General features: G+C 44.7%; 1 protein-coding gene across 3 annotated transcripts in view; it reads left to right on the top strand.

Moving 5' to 3' along the window:
* Positions 1–21,463, top strand: part of LOC138736042 (cadherin-22-like) — a 1,166,757-nt gene that overhangs the window by 568,811 nt on the left and 576,483 nt on the right. For all 3 annotated transcript variants that reach the window (XM_069884871.1, XM_069884873.1, XM_069884872.1), the window contains exon 5: positions 7,341–7,508. In XM_069884871.1, the coding sequence (XP_069740972.1) occupies positions 7,341–7,508 (168 nt within the window). The remainder of the gene's footprint in view (positions 1–7,340; positions 7,509–21,463) is intronic.

The following is a 21,463-nucleotide window of genomic DNA, read 5'->3' as shown; positions in this document are numbered from 1 at the left end:
TGGAGTGCAGGGCCTCTGGTAACACATCTTGCCACCTTACCACTGATAGGTCCTTTGCTTTTAGGGTCAGCAGGACCGTTTTCCAGATGGTGGCATTCTCTCTTTCTACCTATACCTTCCCCCTGGGGTTATAGCTTTTAGTCCAACTGGTCACAATCCCCCTATCTCTCAGGCACTGCTGGACCTTGGTGCTCTTAAAGGCAGCACCCCTATCTGTGTGTATGTAGCTGGGGTACCCGCACAAGCTGAAGATAGACTGCAGGCACTTTATTACCGTGGCGGCAGAGACATCGGGACACAGGATATCAAAGGGGATAGCAAAGTATTCGTCATTGGCATTGAAGAAATAAACGTTCCTATCATAGGAAGGGAGCAGGCCTTTAAAATCGAGGCTGAGATGCTCGAAAAGCCTGGTAGCTTTTATTAGTGTGGCTTTATCTGGTCGGTGGAACTGCGGTTTGCACTCCACACAAATGGGGCAGCCCCTGCTTACGGTCTGTACCTCCTCTACTGAGAATGGGAGGTTTTGGGCTGTTATAAAGTGAAAAAGACTAGCAACTCCCGGATGGCCCAGCTCATTGTGCAAGCTCTGCAACTGGGACATATGGTTAAGGGCCGCACAGGTGCCTCTGGACAGTGCATCTGGGGGCTCATTGAGCCTCCCTGGGTGGTATAGAATGTCATAGCTATACATAGACAATTCAATCCTCCAGTGCAAGATCTTACCATTTTTTATCTTCCCCCTGTTCTGGCTATCGAACATGAATGCCACGGATCATTGGTCTGTGACAAGGATGAATCGTTTACCAGCCAGAAAATGTCTCCAGTGTCTCACTGCTTTCACGATGGCTTGGGCCTTCTTCTCCACTGCCGAGTATCTTACCTACGACCCTGCAGGGTCCGTGAGAAAAAGGCCACTGATCGTCCCTCCTGGTTCAGGGTGGCAGCCAACGCCACATCTGAGACCTGAAAAAGGGACCGTTTCATCTATGGATCACAGGGTGGCTTTCGCATTCAGATCCCTAATCTCCTTAAAGGCTTCTGTAGCTGCTGGGCTGAGAGGAAAAGTCGAAGCTTTTATAAGTGGGCGGCCCCTGTCGGCGTAGTTGGAGACTCACTGTGCGTAATATGCGAAAAGCCCCAAACATCTCTTTAATGTCTTCTGTGAATGTGGAATTGGGAGGTCTAGGAGCGGGCACATGCGGACAGGGTCTGGGATGATTTCCCTGTTCTGCATCACGTAGCCCAGAATAGCCAGGTTCCTAGTGCTGAAGACGCATTTATCCTTATTATACGTTAGATTGCAGTCCTTTGCAGTCTGAAAAAAATGTTGGAGGTTAGTGTGATGGTCAGCTTGCGAGTGGCCACAAATCATAACATGGTCCAGGTATGGGAACACTGCCTGTAAGTGGTACTTGTCCACTATGCAGTCCATCTCCCGCTGGAACAGGGATAGCCCATTAGTGATGCCAAAGGGGAGGCGGAGGAACTGATACAGCCTGCCGTCCGCCTCGAACACTGTGTATATATACAGTCGTTCTCTCTAATGGGCAACTGGTGGTTCGCTGCCTTGAGATCACTTTGTACTGAGCGATGCTCTTTACCATGTCTGCAATATGTGGTAGCGAGTAGGCATCCAGCTGTGTCAATTTATTGATCGTCTGACTGTAGACCGCAACCATGCGCCGCTTCTCCCCAGACTTCACTACAACAACCTGTGCTCTCCAGGGGCTGGAGCTCTTCTCTATAATGCCCACCTACAGGAGTCTGCAGACTTCTGCTCTAATGAACTCCCTATCTTTCGGGCTATACCTCCTGCTCTTGGTGGCCACTGGGGTGCAGTCGGAAGTGAGGTGTGTGAACGACGGGGGTGGTTCTATATTCAGGGCCGTAAGGTTACGGTGTCGTCTATTTCTAAGGAGTAGTGGGGGGAGCGGCCCATCATGCACTATTGTGATGCTTTTCAGCTGGCACTGAAAGTCCAGCCTCAGCAGAACTGGCGCGCAGAGGCGCGGGAGCACCAACAACTTAAACCCCTCATACTCCGTAGCCTGTATCTCCAGTGTGACCCTGCAGAGATGTTTGACCTTAGTTACATGTTTGTTAGACACCAATAAAATTTGGTGGTCACTCGGGTACATTTTTAACGCAAGGCGTTCTACTAGCCTTTGGTCTATGAAACTCTCCGTACTCCCATTATCCACTAAGCAATTTACAGTGGACCCATTAATCTTAATACTAATGGTCGCGTCCGATAAATCGTGTGGACTTGCCTGATTCAATCGCAGTGAGGCCAGCATAGCGCATCGTCCGTTCTGGTAGGAATCTGCATCTTGGTCATAGTAGCATTCAGCATTGTACTCATCACCCAGTCGCGATGTCCTCTGTCCAGCGTCCCATTCCCAAGATGGCCGACAGCACATGGCACTCTGCTTCTTCTTGCCTGTGGGGGAAGGAAAAGAGCTTTCACGCCTCTCATTTGCATGAGAAAGGGCTTTGGTGGGTGCCTTGAGGCTTCTGCAGACTTTCGCATAATGCCCCTTCTTTCCACACCTCGAACAGTCCTTCTCCCACGACGGGCAGTGAGCTCTGGGGTGCTTTAGCTGCCTGCAGAAAGGGCACTTAGGGCACTCCTGTGGGGCTGTTGCTGCTATGTGCTGCCCTTGATCACCCGTGTATCTCTCCCTGAGAGGGGCTAACTAGTCTAGTTCTGAGTACTCCTCTAGTTCCCTCCTAGAGTTCTCCAGCGCCTCCACAATAGTTTCTGCCTCTTCAAGCCTAACTATCCCCTTTTCTAGCAGCTTTTGTCTTACTTCCGTCCATCTGACACCGGCTACAATTCTGTCCTTTACCAGGTCATTCACATACTCTTGGGCTGATACTGCTTTAAAAGTACAAGCCCTCACTAAATCTTTCACCTCAAGTATGAAGTCTTTAACAAACTCCCCTGTCTGCTGCGACCGGTGTGCAGGTCACTGTGCCCTCTATTATAGTGTCTCTGCAGAGTGTTCATCACTTCTTGATACGACTTAGTGTCCTGTATTAACAAGCATGGGTGAGCCCCCAGCTGAGCTAACAGTATCATCAGCATCTCCTCCTCTGACACTCCCTCCACCCCTGTATATTTTAAAAAGCATCTCTGTTCCTGGGTCCCTGAGTCGGGATTTGGCTGAGTCGAGGGCTGGTGGGACATCCATTCTGGATATATATTAGTCTATTAAATTGATGGCGACTAGCATCAAATCACACAAAGCAGAGTGCAGATAAAATGTTAATTTTAATTGACTAATATATACAGCTAGGTCTTGAGGTCTTGCCTCTGTGCAAGCCTAGGCCAGAATAAGGGGGGAATGGGTCGCCACCAGTTTATATATGCAAGGTCACCAAGTGAGCCACCTGGTGACCTAGTGGTGTAATAACGTATCACCACAGTAGTGGAGGGAGCGGAGGTGCTCAGCGAAGCGATCTGCCAATCAGCAATGGTCTCGTCTATCCAGAGAAGGCCACAAAGGAAGCAGCAGATGCAGTAAATCAGTCCTGTGGATACACAAGTGAACTGTTGCTTCACTTGAAAGGCCTGTGTGGGGCCCTGGACTGTGGTGAGGGGGGAGGTGTGGGCATGTGTGGCACCTCCTGTGGCCACAGGAGAAGGTGCTGGGTGTCAAAAGGTGGGGAGGGATGAGTGCACGAGGGAGTCACGGGGGGAGCGGTCCTTACTGAAGGCAGAGAGGGGAGGGGAAATAAAATTGTGTCTGGTGGTGGGATCCTGTAATAAGTGCCAGAAATTCCAATGGATGATATGTTGGATGCGGAGGCTGGTGGGGTGGTAGGTGAGGACGAGGGGGATTTTATGTTGTTGCATCTGGGGTGGAAGGGCAGAAAGTGGAGGAGATGTAGTTGAAGGCAGCCATCTTGAAAGATCTGGACCGAAGGGCCTCATTTTGGGAACAGATGTAGCAGAGATGGAGAGATTGAGATTCTCATGGTGACCCTTTGCCTTGCAAAAGACGAAGTATATCTTGTATATTATATTTTTAATTAGGTTAAAAAAAGGAACTTTTGAATCTTTGAACTTTTTCTGTAAGTAAATTAGAATGTAAAGTTAAGCCGAGAAAATATCTGGCAGTTGAAAGATAAATCAAAATACCTATCAATAGCAACCTGGCACCTTTAGAAAATGATGCAGGAAAAATGTTCATTGGAGACAAAGAGATGACAATGGAGTTAAATTCATATTTCAAGATTCCTTTATTATCATGTAACAAAACAGTGCAATATTACACGAAATTTGCTTTCATTTACTATAAGGCAAACAGGTTCACCGTTGGCAGAAATTGTCTGAAGTGCCTCTTACAGTCAGAGAAAGAGAAGCAAAAGAGAGCTCCCCACCCCCAGAGTCACTGACTGTTCATGTATTCATCTCCAGCACTCCCGCAGCCACCGTAGTCCAGTTCGAACCATTAGCAGCCCGAGCTCCAGATCTGAACCTCGTGACATGATCTGGAAACATTCAGTGCCCTCGGCACCCTCTCACATACCGCTTCCAAAACCGAGTACCCTCTTCAGACAGTCTCGAGCTAGTTCATGGTGGAAGGCATTAGCAGTGTGTCAGATGTCCAAGGATATCAGGGAAAAGAACCATAAGGTTCTCAACTGGCTGAATTGTTTAGAGGAGATAAGGATCCTGGACCAGATGGATTGCACCCTTGGGTTCTGTAATAGGTAGCTGTAGAGACTGATGACTTGCAATGATCTTTCAAGAATCAATAGATTCTGGCATGGTTCCAGAGGAAACTAAATTGCAAATGTCACTCCACTATTCAAGAAGGGAGGGGATCAGCAGAAAGGAATTTGTAAACTGGTTAGCTTGATGTCAGCTTGATTGTCAATGATGAGGTTATGGAGTACTTTGAGGAACATGACAAGATAAGCCAAAGCCACCATAGTTTCCTTAAGGAAAAATCTTGCTTGACAAACCAATTGGAATTCTTTTAAGAAGCGACAAGCAGGCTTGATTAAAAAAAAGAGAGTAAATACACAAACTTGCCAGAGAAACTCAACGGGTCGCACAGCATCCATACGAGGCAAAGATAATGTACATAACCAACATTTCAGGCCTGAATCCTTCGTCAAGGCCTGAATAAAAAGGTGGGGGGGGGGAATGGAGGGAAGAATGGGCAGGGAGGAGGCCAACAGCCAAGAGGCCATAGGTGGGCATGGATAGGAGGCCAATCAGACAGCATTTACATCAACTGCTCCAGTTTCTGTTAGCTCCCCTGCCCCATCTCTTTCTCTTCCTCCCAGTTCCTTTCTTCCAGCTCTTCCTTCTTGGGATGAACGAGACTGACCCTTTGTTGGAAGGAGCTCCTTTCTCGGTGAATCCCTCAGAATTCCTTTATTGTCATGTAACAAAACAGTGCAATATTACATGGAATTTGCTTTCATTTACCATAAGGCAAACAGGTTCACCATTGGCAGAAATTGCCTGAAGTGCCTCTTACAGTCAGAGAAAGAGAAGCAAAAGAGTGTCGTCTGCGCTGGTGGTGAATTCATGGAATTGGCATCCAGGCGTGCACTGATGGCATTGGGTGCCACTGGGCATGACTGGGGTTAGGGTTGCAGGTTGCAAGCATCATTGCTTTAAGGACCGAGAAGGAAATTCACAGACTTTGCTCATTACATGCCAAATCCCCAGTTTTACTGTGAAGTTTTGTCATTTAATTTAAATCTGATTAATGAAAAGTAAACTTTTTCTATCCACAGATGCTGCTGGCTGTGTGTTCGCAGTATTACGTGAAACATTTGAATAGAGTGACTCACGTTCCCTGTAATTTTTGGGTACCAGGCTTAGCGCACTGCTATTACAGAGCAACTTCCTGTGAACAGTTTGTACGATATTGGTGGAGAGCGGGAGGATTGAGCTAGTGGAGTTGTTCTAGTGAACCAGTGCGGACTCAAAAGGCCGACATGGCCTGTTTCCGCTCTGTAAATGGTTATATGGTTATATGATTCTCCCTGTGTCTTCCCTCGGTGTTCCAGTTCACATTCCAAAGACATAGGGGGCTAAATGGATGACACAGGTTTCATGAGCTGGAAGGGCCTTTCCATCAAAAATTTTGAGGAACATGTATCAATTGAAACAGATGAAGTTCTTTGTTGGCTTATTTCTAATTTTCTTGCGATCCACTCCAATTTAATCATACTAAACACTGGGCTGGGTTTGAGGGGTCCAAGTGCCCAACTCATGGTACGATTCTCTTATGTTCATTCTCGAGAAAGGGAGAAAGCTGTAACACGAGCTTCATTGCGTTCTGTTTAAATAAGCTCAGCCTTGGAAGTTTACCAAGTCGTAGAGTTTAGAATTCCTGAGAGACTGTACCTGCATCATGGTTAAAAAAAAAGGATCTGTCAATCCTGAGCAGATCGCAGGATGTTGGAGGCTCCCACAGTCATTACAGCCACCTTCTGCTGAATGTCACATCACCGTGCTTTGGTTGTAAGCAAAGAATTTACAGGTGCTGTGGTCTCGTGCAGCAACTCAAATGTGCGGGAGCATCCACCGGAAATATAAGGCAGACAACCTTCCAGCCCTGAGTCCTTCTTTGGTATCGATTAAACTCAGCCAGATGTCAGATTAATAAAGGTGGAGGGTGGGAGGGGAAGGGGAGGTGCACGGGTTACCTGGTAAGCGATAGTATACATGGGAGGGTAGAAGAAGCTGAGAAGTTATGGGGAGAGCCCAAAGAGCTAAGAAGGAAGGAAGGGAGGTGGGGAGCTGGATGAGGGATGACAGAGGGATGAGGGAGCAACTGGGGGAGGGGTTGACCGGAAATTAGATATTACTATCACTCTGGCGGCACTCCTGAAGAAGGGTCAGGCTCGAAAAGTCGACTGCCTTTTATTTTCTCTGGATGTGGTATAACCTGCTGAGTTTCTCCAGCACTTCAGTGTATTGCCATGCTTTAATTGATTGTGTATGCAAATGCATTCTTTACAAGTCTGGCAAAGGAGCAAAGCAGATTTTCACTGATATGTATCTTCTCAACATGAGGCTGCCTCCTCCAAATCTCCTGCTATTCTTGGTTTCTGAAGAATATCCAACTGAACATGTTAGGCAGATTTACTGCCTGCTCCTGCTGCTTTGTAGAGCAGACCAGAAGTATTTATATGATTCAACCCAGAATGATGTCACAACCAAATGGTAAAGTTGTTATGATAAATTGCCCAGAACATCAAACTTGGCTGCTGCTATGTTTGTGAAGGATTCTTATTAACGGAGGATTGAAGATGTTGCCAAGCAGGTGATTTATTCACTTGCTCTTTCTGTGTGCTTTATTCAGGGATAATCCGAACTGCTGTCGCAAACCTGGACCGTGAGAAGAAGGACCACTATGTCCTGGTAATCCAAGCCAAGGACATGGCGGGGCAGCTGGGCGGCCTGTCTGGATCAACAACCGTAACCATCACAGTCACAGACATCAATGACAACCCTCCACGATTCAACCAGAGTAAGACGCTGTTTTTTCTTTGGCAGAGGTTCAAGGACACAAGCGCTGATACATAAAGAATTTCCTACCCACATCCTAATGAGTGGTGGGAGTTTATTGGCATATACTTAAGACCGATGTAGAGATGCACCAAAATTCTTTCTTGCTGCAGTCATACAGATATGTAAGGTAGACTAGCGAAAACGATAAGAATTTAAATTACCACAGGATACCGAGACAGATATTAAATATATCAGGTTAAATATTATGGTCCTGGACTAGATCTGTACTGATAAATGTTCTGAGTTCTCCCCTTCCCACACATTTCCCTTTGATTGCATTTTTTATTCAATATAGGAGGTAGATTACAAACCTTGCTCTGTTGAAAAGGTTTAGTAAAGAATGGATTTAGTTGTTGTGCCTGTGCCAGACCTTTCTAATTGGTCCATTTCTACCTCAGCATTGCAAGAATCTAAAATATCACGGGCATATATTGCACCTCATATAAGTGTCTGCAGTGGACTTGTCTGGAGTTGTCACTTTTGGCCCCCTTCTGGGCATGTGTGTTGGCTGTGATCAACCGGTCATTGTATTTCCCAATGTACTCCTGGTAGGAGTTTGACGATGCACCAAATCTCCTCCAACTCCTTAGAAAGTAACTGTATTGGATTGCCTTTTTTTCACGGCGGCATCAATGAGCTGACCCTAATGTGCAGACGTGTGGGAACTTGATGGTACTAACCCTCTCCAGGATTAGAAGTCACAACCTGTCAGAAAATATTGAACGGGTAGTGCACTATTTGCTCTGAACAGTCCTCAGTTGTGGATTCCAGGAATGAGAACGGTGGTTCATTGGCAAGAAAAATCCTCTGGGTCCGTTTCAATTTAGTTCAGAAAGTCACAGTAGTTCTCTTTAGTTCATGAGGTCAAACACTAACTGTAAATTGCAGTCACGTAAAAATGGCGGCATTGACCAACTGATCCATCAAGCACGACCTTGATCGGGTCTTCCAGATTTGAATAATTATTGTCTCCACTGATCACATTCACATTGAAACAATCCAATCATAAATGCTGCAGTAGCTGATGAGACCTGTGGTGCCGTTACGTTCCGGTACGATGAGACCTGTGGTGCCGTTACGTTCTGGTACGATGAGAGCTGTGGTGCCATTATGTTCCGGTATGATGAGACCTGTGGTGCCGTTATGATGATCTAAATCCTATTTACTTAGAAGAAAACCAGTTTATTTCCTCTTTGAGATTGATCATAATCCTGACTGTGCTCAGAATCATCTGTGGCAATTAAAAACTAAATAGCATTGATTTACTTTGTGGTCAACAGTGGGTTTAATTAACTTCCGATTCAAGTGCAAACAATTTACATTGGTAATGAAGAGAAAGGTCTTGTGAAAGCATTTGCTGGCAGTTAACACCCCACTGTGTAATTGGATCCTGGCTTTCCTCACCTCCAGACCACAATCAGTGAGGATTGGTATGAAATTCTCCTCCACAGTCTCCATCAGTCCCGGAGCACCACAGGGCTGCGTTCTTAGCCCCCTGCTCTACTCACTTTACATCTACGACTGTGTGGCTCAGTATGACAATAACACCACTAAAAAAATTTGCCTGTGATATCACAGTAGTGGGTTGTATAAATAGGGTGGCCATTGCAAAAGGAAGACATAGTCATAGGTTACCCTATATAAAGTGTGTTTTGTTGTTTTTGCAATACGGTTTAAATCTTATTAAAAATATAATTTTTATTGAAACACTATATATATATATATGACCATGTCCTCTTTTGCCATGGCCACTCTAAATAAAGTGAATGAGTCAGCACACAGGAGGGAGATTGAAAACTTGGCTCAATGGTGCACCAACAACAAACTTGCATTCAATATCTCCAAAACTAAGGAGCTGATTGTGGACTTCAGGAAAGGAAAGCCAGATGTGTACGATCCAGTGATCATTGGGGAATCAGAGATGGAGAGGGTTAGCACATTTAGGTTCATGGGAGTCACTATCTCAGCAGATCTTTCATGGACCCAACACGCCAATGGCATCATGAAGAAAGAACTCCCTCAGGAGCTTGTGGAGGTTTGGTATGACATCAGAAACCCTGGCAAATTTCTACAGAGGTGTGGTGGAAAGTGTGCTGACCAGCTGCATCAAGGTCTAGTGTGGGGTCACCAATACCTCAAAGCATAAAACCCTCTGAAAGATAGTGGACACAGCCCAGGACATCACAGGCAACAGGGAACACTGCCGTCGGAGAGCAGCAGCAACCACCAGAGACCCACACCACCCAGCACATGTTCTGTTCTCACTACTACTGTCATGAAACTGATATAGGTGCCTCAAGAATCATTGCACCAGGTTCAGGAACAGCTGCTACCCCTCCACCATCAGACTCTCAACGACAAACTCAATCAGGGACTCCTTCTTGTGCACTCTATTAATTTCCTTTTAGTTCTCTTGGTATTGCATAGTCAGTTTGTTTACATTTGTTATCTATTTACAGCTCTTTGTTTATGTTTTAAGCTGTGTATAGTTTACATTTTGCACAACAAAATAGTAGTAATTCTGTCACACCCGCAGGAAAAGGGAATCTCAGGGTTGTATATGATGTCATGTATGTTTTCTGACAATAAATCTGGAATCTGAATCTGAAACACATTGTGTGTACCAGTAAGTCAGTTTGTTGGTTGACCCTTCAATTCTTGGAGAGGCAATGTATTTTTGTACCTCATTAAACCAAATGATGAAAGTCAAATAGTGCCTGAATTATACGATGGACAGTCAGAATGTTTTTTAAACCAGGGTAAAGGGCGCATTTAAGGTGAGTGGCAGATCTTTTAAAGGAGATGTGCAGAGTCAGTTTATTTATTTTTTTTTACACAGACGGTGGCTGGTGTCTGGAATTGGCTGCCAGGAATAGTGGAGGAAGCAGATCCAATGGTGGCATTTAAGAGGCTTCTGAATAGACACGTGAATGTGCAGGGAAGGGAGGAGAGCATGTCAAGTACAAGCAGCAGAGTCCTTGTTTCATGTTTGGTGCAGTGTTGTGGGCTGAAGAGCCTATTCCTGTGCTCTGCTGTTCCAACCCTAGCCTGTATCCTGCCTCTGATAGATCGATGTTCTGCCTTCCATGTACATATAAATAATCGATAATGCCCAGCATGTTCAGTGCTCCTGCACTGCATGCTCAGTGGCATTGGCCTGGCATTCAGCATTCATTTGGAGGCATTCTGTGCCCTGTCTCGAGAAGAAAAATGGGAAGACAGGTTGAAAGGGAAAATGATAGGATGTGGAATGATGGATGATTGAAGGGAAGGTTGCAATTTGTGGTGAACATATTGCAGGTTATTTATTGAACCTTCATGACAGCATTGATTATAATCAATGCCGTTGGTTGTATACATAATACTTGCAATCTCCACCATATCAGAATTTGATTTATATCAAAGTCAGAGGTGTTCATAGCTTTGTCTGTATCGGGGCAAAGCAGTGCGCTGATTGCATGCTTTACTCCACAAACTTGCTGGATGAACTCAGCAGTGGACGGTAAATGCTTCGGGCATGACCTCTTCCTCAGCGTGACCTGCTGAGGTCCTCCAGAACTTTCGTGCTCCAGCATCTGCAGATTTCCTTGTTCACCTGCTTTACTCTGAGCGAGACAGTTGTCTTTGTGTCACAGTAAGTGAGATCCAAAAGAAACCTTTGAATAAGTTTGAACACACTCGAGACAGATCTGCAAAATGTGTCTGTCCCTGATATTCTGCTGACAATGTGAAAGGGCAAGCATTAAAGCAACTGCGCAGAACTCTCGAGGTATCAAAATCATTGACTCTTGGTGTTGAAACAAAAGGCCTCAAAGTTGGCGAATAGAATCAGTGATGAAAATAAATGTAAGTACAAAAACAGTTGGCAGATCAAATCTGCCTATAGCAGTGAGTCAAGCAGAAGACAAATCAATGCTTTTATCAAGGTAGCAATTTCCCTGAGCAAAATGTCTTGCCAAGAGGAAATATTGCCGAGTTGTGAGGGAAAAACTTCACATAAATGTTTAAAGGTTGTCAACAAATCTAACAAGTCAAAGCTCATCAAAATATCTTATGTGCGTTGAAGCTAATGCAGAGGTCAACAACAATTCTGCTCTTCAACTTTATGCTCTTCAGAGCAGTCAGTCACTGTACAAATCAACTTTGACAACCCAAGAATTAATGTACAGGCTGATACAGATATATTTTGAAATGTAAAGTGTTTTCACCATCAAGATACATCCTTAAACTGCACTACATGGAAGACAGTTCTGCGTTTATTTTAAGTTGTTCAAATCCAAGAGTGTTAATATGATGGAGGCACAGAACAGCGAGCGATCCAACACAGCAAAGGCCCTTCAGCCTGATGATGCTTGCTATGGAAACCAACTCCATAACCATCTATATTTCCCCCCCAGCTCACACCCATAACCCCCGGTTTTTCTCACATCCATGTGCTTGCACAAGAGTCTTGTGAATGTTCCTATTCAGCCCCCAGCAATGCATTTCAGGTACCCATCCCTCTCTGAGTAAAAAGAAATGTACTGTGACAGAGTATATAGATATGTTTTGGGAGATAAATTGGGAAAGGTTTGTTAGTGTAGGTCACATGCAAACACTTTAAAACAGATCTTATTTGAAATATTGGAACTCTGCCCAATGCAAGACATATCGGGGCCTCAGACCATTTGCAAGAGCATTGAAAAGTGCTCAAGTGACTTCACTAATGAATTGTTGTTTACGAAAGGCAACAGATGAAAGAGCATGCTGGAGCTGCTGCTGTCTGGAAGAGAATTTGCTGTTGAAAGAGGGCCATGTGGATTTGCAAGCACAGAGAGTCAAATAGGCTTTCTCTCTGAGAGAGAGAGACACACACACACAGATCACTTCTACAGTGTTACATCCATCAGAAGTAGCTGGGACTGGAACAGGACAAGTTGGCAAGCTTATGGAAAGCCCAGTTGTAAGACAGCCTGGTCAAAGCCCTTGTGGTTCATGCAAGATGAGAGGACTGGCTGTCTAACTTTTCACTTGGAATTAGAGAAACAAAAATGAAGTCTGTGGTGTCCTGAAAGAAAGAGGTAATCATCTGGAGAAACCTGAAGGGGCAAATTTTGTCAGCAAGACACTGGAGTGTCTGATGGAAGTACATCAGTTGTTGATGTCTTGGAACAACAAATCTCTCTCTGAAAACCGCCAAGAACCTTCCTGACTGGTAACCATTTACCTTTTGAGCACCAAAGTCTGGTGAACTTTATAAATGTTAAATTCTGTGCACAGTATAAGAATTGCCTGGAACCAGTGAACTTGGAGGAATGAGAAGTGAGATTGGACTGTGAACCAAAGAACTTTTCTGAATTTACATACACGTGCGCTTAGAAGGGAGTTAAGTAAGGTTAATAAGTTAAAATTTTATTCTATTTTCATGTTTAAAGATAATTAAAAGCAACTTTTGTTTAAGGGATCATTTATCTTGGTGAATATCCATTTCTGCTGGGTTTTGGGGTCCTCTGGGCTCGTAACAGTACCTCTGACATTTCCGCTACACTCTCTTCCATTCACCTTAAACAGATTTGCCATAGCTACCCTGGGAAAAAGCTGTTATCTGCAAGTTTTCTAACCAACCCTCCTCTTCTTTGTCTGAGTCATTTATAAAATTTACAAAAAGCAGGAGTCTCAGAACAGATACCTGTAGGATCCTATTGGTCACCGATCTCCAGGCGGTAAACGGTCTTTCCATGACCACTCTCTGCCTTCTGCAGGCAAGCCATTTCTGAAACCAAGCAGCCAAAGTTCCATTGATCCTAGGCCTCATAATTTTCTAGATCAGCATGCTATGGGGGTCCTTGTCAAATGTCTGACTACAATCCACATACATCACATTCACCACCCTTCCTTCATCAATTTCTTTTGTAGCCTCATTAAAAAACACAATTTGACTCGTAAGGTATGAGTAACCCGGAGATGACCATGCTTGTCCAAATTCTCATAAATTCAGTCCCTGAGAATCATCTCCAATAGTTTTCCCACCTCTGATGTACGACTTATGGTCTATAATTCCACAGATAACACCTATCATCATTTTTGTACACAGGAACAACACGTGCCATTCTCCAAACCTCTAGTACCACTCCTGGTGGCCAGGCAAGATGTAAAGATCATTGCCAATATTCCAGAAATCTCTTCTCGTGCTTCCCATTATAATTGGGCTTTATCTCGTCCAGCCCCAGAGATGCTATTATCCCTGTGGAACCATAGAACACTACAACATTTAAACAGACCCTTTTGCTATCTAGTCCATTTCAAACTATTTTTCTGCCTTGTCATATTAACCTGTACCCAGACTATAGCCCTCCATATCACTCCCATCCATTACCTGTCCATTCTTCTCTTGAATGTCGAAATCAAACCTACATCCCCACCTTCACTGCCAGTTCATTCCACGCTCTCACTGCCTTCTTGTCTCACCTAATCTCAATGGAAATCTCGCATCATTCTCCCACGCTCCAGGAGATAGACTCCTAACTTGTTCAACCTTTCCCTCTAACTCAATTCTTCAAATCCCAGCAGCATCTTATCAAATCTTCTCTGCCCCCTTTCAATCTTATTGATATCTTTCCTGTAGGTTGGTGACCATAATACAAAACTGAAGGGAGAAACAGCATTCCTATTTCAGGTTGAAGGTCCTTCACTTGAATTAACAAACTAGCAGATAAGCACATTGGAAGATCTCATGTTTTCTTGGGGTCTTCGGCCAACTGAGTCAATCCAGATCCAGATACTATTTATTGTCATGTGATAAAATAAAAATGTCACATTACATGAAACTGTCTTTAGTCTACCATGCTGACCCTCAGAGCAATGCTTTCTGTCCCATTCTCCCAGTTACTTCCCGAAAGCATTTCTCTCGCATCTGCCTCCATGTTGATGCAATCAGGAAGAAACCTTGCCAGTGGCTATACTTTGTGAGGTGTTTGAGGAGATTCGGGATGTCACCGAAGACTCTTGAAAATTTCTACAAGGTGTACTGTGGAGAGCCTACTGGCTGGTTGCATCACTGTCTGGGATGGAGGTGCCAACGCTCAGGACTAGAAAAATCTTCAGGTTGTTAACTCGGCCTGCGGCATTACAGGCATCAGACTCCCTCGAGGACATCTATAAGAAATTGTGTTTTAAAAAAGCAGCCTCTCCTCAAAGACCCCCACCACCCAGGCCACACCCTCTTCACTCTGTTACCATTAAGAAAAAGGTATGAGAGCCTAAAAACGAGCACTCAGCGGCACAAGGACAGCTTCTTCCCTGCTCCCATCAGATTCCTGAATGATCAATGAACCAAAGACACTGCCTGACTTTGACTTTTCGTGGACCATTTTTATTTACTTTTGTGAGGTGGTTTATATGAACGTTTGTACTGTGATGCTACTGCAAAACATCGAATTGCGCGATGTTCATGACAATAAATTTTGATACTGAATTCTCTCTGATTATCCCGCCATCAGCCAATTAACCTACCAGTCAGCATAATTTTGGAATGTGGAAGTAAACTGGTGCACTGGGGGAAATGAACGCAGTTGCAGGAGAACGCGAACATTCCATATGCAGACAGCTCTCGAGGTCAAGATTAACTCAGGTCAGCAGTAGGGCAGAAAGTTGTCTTCCATTCTCTGAATATTTAAAAAGTGTTTTTATTTAATTTTAAGGAAGCAGTTTGTTAAAGGATCCTTCTGGCCCACAAAATCCGTGCAGCCCGATTAACGGAGCAACCCCATGTATTTTTGGAGGGTGGGAGAAAACTGCGGCGCCCGGAGAAAACCCACGCATGCACGTGGAGAACGTACAAACCCCTTATAGACAGCGGCAGATTTATTCAGTGTGCCATGGGTTAACTTTGCTGTTTCTGAAAATCCATACAAGAGATTATTAGCTTGCATAAAATCAATGATTTCAGTAGATTTCCCATTAGAAATTGTCAGTTCCACATTCTTGAAACCTACCACCTGGAGCTTGATTATGGCTTTACTTTCTTTGCTTCTCCCCAGATAGCAAGGATGGATAATGGCCTGCTGTTGCAGAATTATTATTTCAGGAGGCTTGCACAACTGCTTCACGCATTGCACAATGAATCCCCCGCTGTCCACACCTCAGCGGTGGAGTGTAGTCACTTCTATAAATGATAATTTTCTTTATCATTACTACTGATGTCAAGAGAAATTGCAAATGAAAGAACATTTGGGGTTTTTTTCTGGTGAAACTGCAAGTATTGCCACATCACCACCAGCTACACTCAGCTTTGCACAACCGATGGGTTCAGACCCTACCTCTGGAAATAGATGGGCAACATGAATGTGGAAGTGATAAATGGGTGTTGTTTTTTTTTGGCCCACCTTAAAAATTAAAGCAGGGAATGAAATTCAGATCTATACAATGCCAGCCGAGGAACCAGACACATCTTAATTGATAGCCAGCAGAGGAGAGGGTTAATGGGTTCAAGTCTCTGAGTATCCCCACACCTCTTCTGAGGCCAGCACATTGAGGCAGCCCTGAGGAAGGCACGTCAGTGCCATGACCTTCCATTTACTCATTCGAACTCCTGCAGGTGCACTCTGAAGATTACGCTGACGGGTTTCTTTCACAGATGGGTTTTGAAACTTGAGTGGCGGTACTGCAGAAGGTGGCTAGATCCAATCTCCTAACCATCAGCATCAACTACATGAGACAATGCTTCACAAAGCTGCCCCCATCACCCTGGTCATGACCTCCTCTCACTGCTGCCTTTGGGCAGAAGGTACAGGAGCCTAAAGTCCAGCACCTCTCGGTTCAACAACAGTTACTTGTTTCCAACAGCTATTAGACGCTTGAACCTTCTGAACCTACCCTGACCATAACCTTTTCCAGGACCAGAGAAGATCTATCTGCAATCTGACTCAGCACTTGGATACACCATAACTAAATGTGAATATTCTTTCCTCTTACTCTTTGATTATTATCTTTTTCTCCCTTCTTCTGTGGTCTGTGGTCTATACCTGGGGTCTGTACCTGGGTTCTTCTGTGGTCTGTACCTGGGTAGCTCCAGAAAGTAAAATTTTCACTGCACCTGTACATTCTACTTATGCATATGACAATAAACTTCCTTTGTTCATTCAGCCCCGAGAAACAGTTCTTGAGAAAAATCTGTGTAATATCCATCTTGGGGTGACCTATAACCATTTGAAATCACATACCCACTGTGCTGCCTGGATTGCATCATTCTTCAAGTGCTCCAATGAATAATCAGCTTCAGCGTCTGCAGAACTTCAGCGTTTGCACCAACTGCAAACCTTTTGAGGTCATGCAAGTATTATTCTATTGGACTGATGGAAACCTCCCTCCCATGGAACTAAGTGGCAAAGTGATATGAAGTGTAACTCAAAGAGGACATATTTGCTTAACAAGGGCAGTATTTCAGTTGCCAACTCTCAGGACCTTGAGCCATGATACATGTTGTGCGATCCCTGCTTTACTGTGTAGCTATCCATTTTAAGATCTTTACAATGTTGAGCATGTCTAATGTCTTGAGTGGGATAATCAAAAACACACATTGTGTCTAATTAATCACAGAATCAAAGATTAACACTGGCACTGCACTGTAAATAGGTTGTGACAAAGAAACTAGTCATACAGCATTGTCTGCTGGGTGATGTAAAGTTTTCTGAAGATATGTAGAGACACAGGAGTTGCCGACCGATGCTGGAATATGAAGCTAAGCACAATCTGCCAGAGGAACCCAGCAGGTCAAGTCGATCAACGGGAGAAAGAGAACGGTCAACATTTCAGGTGGAAACCCCTTATAGAGACTGGGGATACAGAGAAGGGAAGAAAGTGTGAAGGGTTGGCTGGAGAGGCATTGATGTGGCAGGCACCAGCGAAGGCAGTGAGAGGCAAAGCAGTCAGGAGGAGGAGATGAGTCACAAAGGGGGAAGTGGGTGACAAAGGCTGGAATATGAGAGGATAGAGATGGTCAGAATGGTGGTGTAAAAAGAGAGCAGACCGAACCGAACAGTGGGGGGGGGGATGGAGAACAGAGCAGAGGAATCTAGTGGGGTGATGGAGATGGGGAGAGAGGAGGGGTCCTGGGTGTGAAGGGGAACAAAATAGGGGGAGGGATGGGAGTAGGAGGGATGCAGAAGAGAGGTGATAGTACCTGAAATTATAAAGTCTTCCAATTATACCATAGGTCTGTGGACTGCCCAGGCGGATGCAATATCTACTCAAAATATTTAATTCCTCTGAAATCGGACTATTTTCTCCAATGAATTATCCTGGTTCCACTCCAATTTCCACCTCTTTTTCTCACCCTTGTATAAAGATGGTGAATGCATTTGATCCATATTCTTTGAAAACCTTCCTGTCCATATTAATGTCCAAGTGCCCTTTAAGCATTGCAATTGTGTGGGCTTATTGAATTTCCTCTGACAGCTCATTCCAGGTACTCTCCAAGTCAAACATTTCCCCTCTGATCCTTCTTAAACCTCTGTCTCCTCACCTGAAACCAATGCCTTCTAGTTCTAGAAATGACTGCTCTGGGGAAAAAGACAGTGAGCATTCATTTTATCAATGCCCCTCATGATTTTATAAACTCGTACAAAATCACCACTCAGCCACTTATGTTCCAGGGAATAAAGACCTAATCAGCTTGTCTCTATAACTCAAACCCTTGAGTCCCAATGTGACAGTATATAGATATGTTTTTGGGATAAATTGTGACATGGTTTGTTAGTGTAGGTCACATACAAACACTTTAAAACAAATCTTATTTAAAATACTGCAGCTCTTCTCCTTCTAGACTTGTCGGGGCCAACAGTCTTTGCAAAAGCTTAGGAGAGTGCCAAAGAGACTTCACAAAAAGCAACAGATGAAAGAACTTGTCGGAGCCTCACTGTCTGGAGTGGAACTTGCTGTTCTAGGAGGGTCATGTGGTTTGGAAGCAGAGAGAATAAAACAGGCTTTCAGTGTGTGTGTGTGTGTGAGAGAGAGAGAGAGAGAGAGAGAGAGAGAGAGAGAGAGAGAGAGACAGAGACAGACAGACAGACAGAAATTAGTTCTACATTTTTACAGTCAGCAGCAGCAGCAACTGGAACTGGAACAGGACAAGCTGGAAAGCTTGTGGAAAACCCCATTTGGAAGATGGGTTGTGAGTGCTTAGTTCAGCCTAGACAAAGCCCGACTAATAAGAGAACTAAAAAGGCGCTCTGTGGTCACCTGAAATAAAGAGGTTATCATCTGGAGAACCCTGAGGGGGCAAGTTTCCTCGGCAAGATGCTGAAATGGCTGATTTATGGAAAGGAATCAGTTGCGGGTGTCCAGCGTACAACGAATCTCTCTAAAAACTGACAAGAACCTTCCTGAGCGGTAACCATTTACCTTTCAAGCACCAAAGCCCGGTGAACTTTATAAATGTTAAATTCTGTGCATAGTATATGAATTGCCTGCAACCAATGAACTTGGAGGAATGAGAAGTGAGATTGGAACCAAAGAACATTTCTGAACTTACACACACATTTCATACACGTGCACATAGAATTAGAAGGGGGTTAAGTTAGGTTAGTTACGTCAATAGTGATAAGTTAAAGTGTGATTCCGTTTTCATGTTTAAGGATAATTAAAAGCAACTTTTGTTTAAATAATGATTTGTCTTGGTGAATTATCTATTGCTGCTGGGTTTTGGGGTCCTCTGGGCTCATAACACGAGTAACATCTTGGTGAACCTCTTCTGCACCCATTCAATCACATTGATATCTTTCTCATAGCAGAATGATCAGGACTGCACACAGTGAGATCTTGTAGTATTCGAGCAACATGGGTGTGGAGAAGAACGACATGCACACCAAAGCCTTGAAGTCAAGACTGGTTCATTAAACTGGCCGTTGTGTTTATATGGGCCCCAGGCTGGCCATTTCATTTATATGGACCCCAGATGCTGACGTCAGGGCCCCATGTCATCGGAGCACTGGCCTGGGATTGACCGGTGTTCCCGTCACAGTTCCCGTCTTCCCGCCGTGCGGAAGGTCACCTGGCAGGATGGCCAGTGTTTCCCCACCCCCCCCCCCTCCAGGTCCACGTGGTTGCCACATTTGTTAGCCATTTTGTGGGCCGGTCCGTGGCTCCATGCACGGGCTACTACAGTCTTAGCTGGAAGATGATATCCCAACATTTCTACTTTGTTCCCTGCCCATTCATGGTGAGCATATCAAACACCTCCTCCGCCACCCTGTCCACCTGAGTACCTTATCAACCTCTTCAGTCTCTTCTGCAACACGCTCGTGAGCTTTACCATTCACTGTGCAAGTCCTGCCCTGGTTTGACTTACCAAACTACAGCACCTCATGTATCAGAGTTCAATTCCATTTGGCACTCCTTGGCCCTCTACCTGGAGCCTGCAGTAAAGTTAGATGCACTTTCCTCACTGTGCATTATACACACCAATTTGGTGTCGTCTGCAAATTTACTAACTGTTAACTGCATATAGTTAGTGTAGTGGTTAATAGGATGCTATTACATTGCCAGTGACCTGGGTTTGAATCTGTCACTGTCTGTAAGGGGTATGGATGCTCTCCCTATGTATGTGTGGGTTGCCTCCAGGTGCTCAGCTTTCCTCCCCCATTCCAAGGGCATACAGGTTAATCGGGCTCTTAGGTGCATTTGCATGGTGCAGGCTTGTGGGCCAGAAGGGCCTGTTACTGTGCTGTACCTCTAAATTAAATTTAGATTGATTGAATGGAGTGCATCTTTTGTCCAGAGAAGGGGATTCAGTAAGATTAGCACTGTAATGTTCTAATTATTTTGAAAGAGAACTTGTGTACGACCTGGGGGTGGCAAACCTGGCACAGTGGTTAGTACAACACTATTACAGCGCTAATGACCTGGGTTTGAATTGACCACTGTCTGTTAGGAGTTTGTATGTTCTCCCCATTGCTGCCGTGGGTTTTCTCCGAGTGCTCCAGTTTCTTCCTGTGTTCCAAAATGTACGGCCTTGTAGGGTTAATTGGCTGTAATTGGGCAGCATGGCTTTCAACAGCTGGAATCAGCTACTCCCATGTTGTAAAAAAAAGATTAAACCACCCTCCATTGCCAGCCTTCAGCCAAGCCAGATTTTGAATTCTAACTTCCTAAAACCCTCCTCAAGAAGGTGGGGATTTGTACCTTAATTTTTGGAACAACCCTCCCTCTGCCCAAATCTGCTCCCAAGTCCATCAGTGCTAGCCAATTTTCAGCTGTCCAGGTCCCGAGTTGCTTCACTCAACCATTGTGCCGCCTCTCCATTATGAGTGTTTACTACAACTATAGGAGAGTCATGAAGAGGAATAGCAGTGAAAGGGGCTCTTGAGTCAATGTCAACCACCCACTGACACCAATCCTCTATGAATCCCATTTTTAATCCTTCCCATATTCCCATCAATTCCCCACAGATTCCACCATCCATTAACATAATGGGGACAATTTATGGAGGCCAACTAACCTACCAACCCCCAAGTCTTTGGGCTTTGGGAGGAACCGGTGGTGTCCACATGAAATCCATGCAGTCACATGATGAATGTGCAAACTCCATGCAGAGAGTACGTAAGGTCAGGATTGGAGCAGGGACTCTGGCATTGGGTCCAAGAGTCCAATGTGTCCAGGTATTTGATAACGTCCTGGTTTTTTTCATGGGTGGCTGCTTTATGACAATATTTCTTCAGTCAGGCTCCTGAGATGCACCCAGGGCTATTGTATGCAGGAGAATTTTCATCACTATGTAAGTTGCTGTTGATGGACTTCGGAAAAAGCCACATGCTAATCCATATCTCAGATGATCTTTCCTGGACCAAACACACTAATGGCATCGTGAAGAAAACACATCAGCACCTCTATTACCTCAGAAGTTTGCAGAGGTTTGCTATGCTACCAGAAACCCTAGCA

The sequence above is a fragment of the Narcine bancroftii genome, chromosome 6 (assembly GCF_036971445.1).
Source record: "Narcine bancroftii isolate sNarBan1 chromosome 6, sNarBan1.hap1, whole genome shotgun sequence".
Taxonomy (NCBI): domain Eukaryota; kingdom Metazoa; phylum Chordata; class Chondrichthyes; order Torpediniformes; family Narcinidae; genus Narcine; species Narcine bancroftii.
The sequence above is the reverse complement of the archived record's forward strand: the minus strand, read 5'-3'. Positions and strand labels throughout refer to the sequence as shown.